At 47.5% G+C, this 2437-nt stretch overlaps 1 protein-coding gene across 1 annotated transcript in view; it reads right to left on the reverse strand.

Annotated features, from left to right (window-relative positions):
* SIPA1L1 (signal induced proliferation associated 1 like 1) overlaps nucleotides 1-2437 on the reverse strand; it is a 255603-nt gene that overhangs the window by 72469 nt on the left and 180697 nt on the right. Inside the window, exon 9 of the mRNA XM_045288187.1 lies at nucleotides 324-897. Within this exon, the coding sequence (XP_045144122.1) occupies nucleotides 324-897 (574 nt within the window). The remainder of the gene's footprint in view (nucleotides 1-323; nucleotides 898-2437) is intronic.

Here is a 2437-nt window from a genome sequence, read left to right on the forward strand (position 1 = left end):
AACAGGGGTATTTAGTAGTGGACATGCATGCCGGAAACTGCAAACGGGGCTACTGCTCGCTGTGGAGCAGGCCAGCTACCCAACCTTCATGGCCATCCACCCACCCGGCCCAAGGAAAAACCTGCTGCGTCCAGAGCTGGGGTGGAGTCCTGTCACACGCAAACGGAACAACTAGCAAGTGGGTCTGTCCCCACATGCTCCATTCCAGCGGGCTCAGACAAAATGAAGAAAGCAGTCAGGTGAGGGAAACCTGGCCCTGGTCTGCATGGGTGACTTGATGATCAAGAAGCTGGAGGTCCCAGGGTAAAAGGGACCAGGCTCACCTGTAACCGCTTGACAATCTCTTTGATATCCTCGTTGCTGAGGAAACTCTCCATGGAAACACATTCTCCTCGCTCGTAGAAGATTTTGAGGCTGGCGTCGGTGGAGGTCCATCCTATCACATCTCGGCAGGAGCAGTTGAAAACCACGCTCTTTGTTTCCTGCTCGATGAGAACAATGAACTCATTGGAGATTCCCAAGAGACAGTCTATTTCCATCGCCTGGTTGTAGTCTTTGGCCCGGACTGCCCACACAAGGGCACCCATGCTACTGAGCTCAGCTCCTGGATACGGCTTGGACTTTTCCTTCTTCTTAGAGGCCAAAGAGATGAACGGGAACTTGCCAGAAGGATCGATGGGGGTGTTGGTGACATTCTTTTCTGCCAGGTCTTTCAGGTATTCCTGGCGGGTCCGGGTTGCCATGGCCCGGAACTTTTCAGATTTATGAGCCGCGTTTTCTGCATTAATCACTTTGGCCAAAAGGAAGTCCCTGAATACATTTGATTTAGGGAACGTGACTCCTTTGGGGATGGGTGGCCCAAAGGAAGGCACATCTCTGGACCTGGTGACTGCCACACTGAGAAAGAGAGAGAAAAGAGTGTTGGTATTTGCATCCTGTGGCTGAAACAGCACTTTATCAAAGACAGCCCCACACTCCCGCAGCAACATGGATGCTCACTGTTTCCACAAGAACAACATATATTCCTGTTCCAACACGAGCACTGTGTCCATTCTGCCACATTCAAGATTTATAGACTGAGACATTTCGTGGGGCCTAAAATTCCAGAGCTTACATTAAAAATTTTCTTCAAAAAGCAGTAACTCTATTGGGGGCAAGGGTTGGGGAATTCTGTGATATTCTGCTTAACAGACATTATTAATATACGGGCTGTTTCCGAAGGGGGCACTACGCACACAGGATCCTTCAGGACAAGCTGGGGCTCTGGCAGGGCACAAAGCCTCCTGGGGCAATGCCCTTTGTGCAGAAGGTTTGGAAGGAGAATATGAAAGGTGCACAACACACAAGAAACAGACTCAATTCTTAGTAACATTAAATTAGTGTTTGTGGACCTATATGTGATACATCCTGGGGTAGCCAGGTAAAAGCATATTTTTAAAATGAAAAACATTAAGCAATAAATGACTTCATTTGAGTATTAAAGACTAAATTTTTATAACGATAGCAGCGTTCAAATCCTATTTTCAACTGAACCCTCTCTCTGCTGCAAAGTTCCCACTTTGGGCGTGTGACCCACCAGTGTGGGAGGAAAAGGCTGTCCCTTCCCACAGCTCCTTAAAAGCAGTGCTGAGCTACGCAAGTTTGTTCCGGCAATTTCTTCTTCATCAAGTTTGCTCAACCTGGGCCTGTGACAAGGACCAGAAGAGACCTGTAGCAATGTAGTATTTCAGTCCCAACGCGCCAGGTGTTAAATGGACACAGAGATGGTGTGTTTTGTCTCACAGGCCCAAGACCTCCTTAGCCAACCTCAGCCGATTGGGGGACGGCAGGAAAGCAGGATGCTAACATATCAAACAGCCCTTTTTCCAAATTATCAGTCAAGCATGCGATTGTAACCAAGGGAAACAATACAAAATGCAGTTGCTTGGTGCCCCAGTGCTCTGAACCCCCCTAGAGCAGGCATGTTTCCCGTTGTTGCATTGCTGATTCACAGAAATTTGAGGGCTCCGGCTTTGCTTTGCAAAGAAATGCTCATTTCTTATGAAAGTACGACATTAGTCATCACCCATCTCAGTGACATGGAAAAGCTCCATTCAGAGGAGGCCATGGGAAGGCCAGTTGCTGGTGTTCACACGTTTCTTGAAAAATAAAAACAGAAGGCTACGCAGTTCACTTCGCGTTTGTAACACCCTGTTTTCTACCTGGAGAAGGTAACCCAGAGACGCCTGTGGGCGTGATGCCACCACGAAGAAGGCGATCTCCTTGTCTACTTGAGCCGTCTGGCTTGAATGCTGACGTGTATATCATTTCAATCTGCTGTGATTTAAAAATCAAGCGAGAGATACCAAAATCCAAATTAAGTCCATTTCTCTAGGGGTAACACGGAAGGATTCGGAAATATTTAACGGTATTATCTTTCGTTTGAAAATGGCAACTT

The sequence above is a fragment of the Echinops telfairi genome, unplaced genomic scaffold (assembly GCF_000313985.2).
Source record: "Echinops telfairi isolate 266 unplaced genomic scaffold, ASM31398v2 ScPeMD7_18;HRSCAF=68, whole genome shotgun sequence".
NCBI lineage: Eukaryota > Metazoa > Chordata > Mammalia > Afrosoricida > Tenrecidae > Echinops > Echinops telfairi.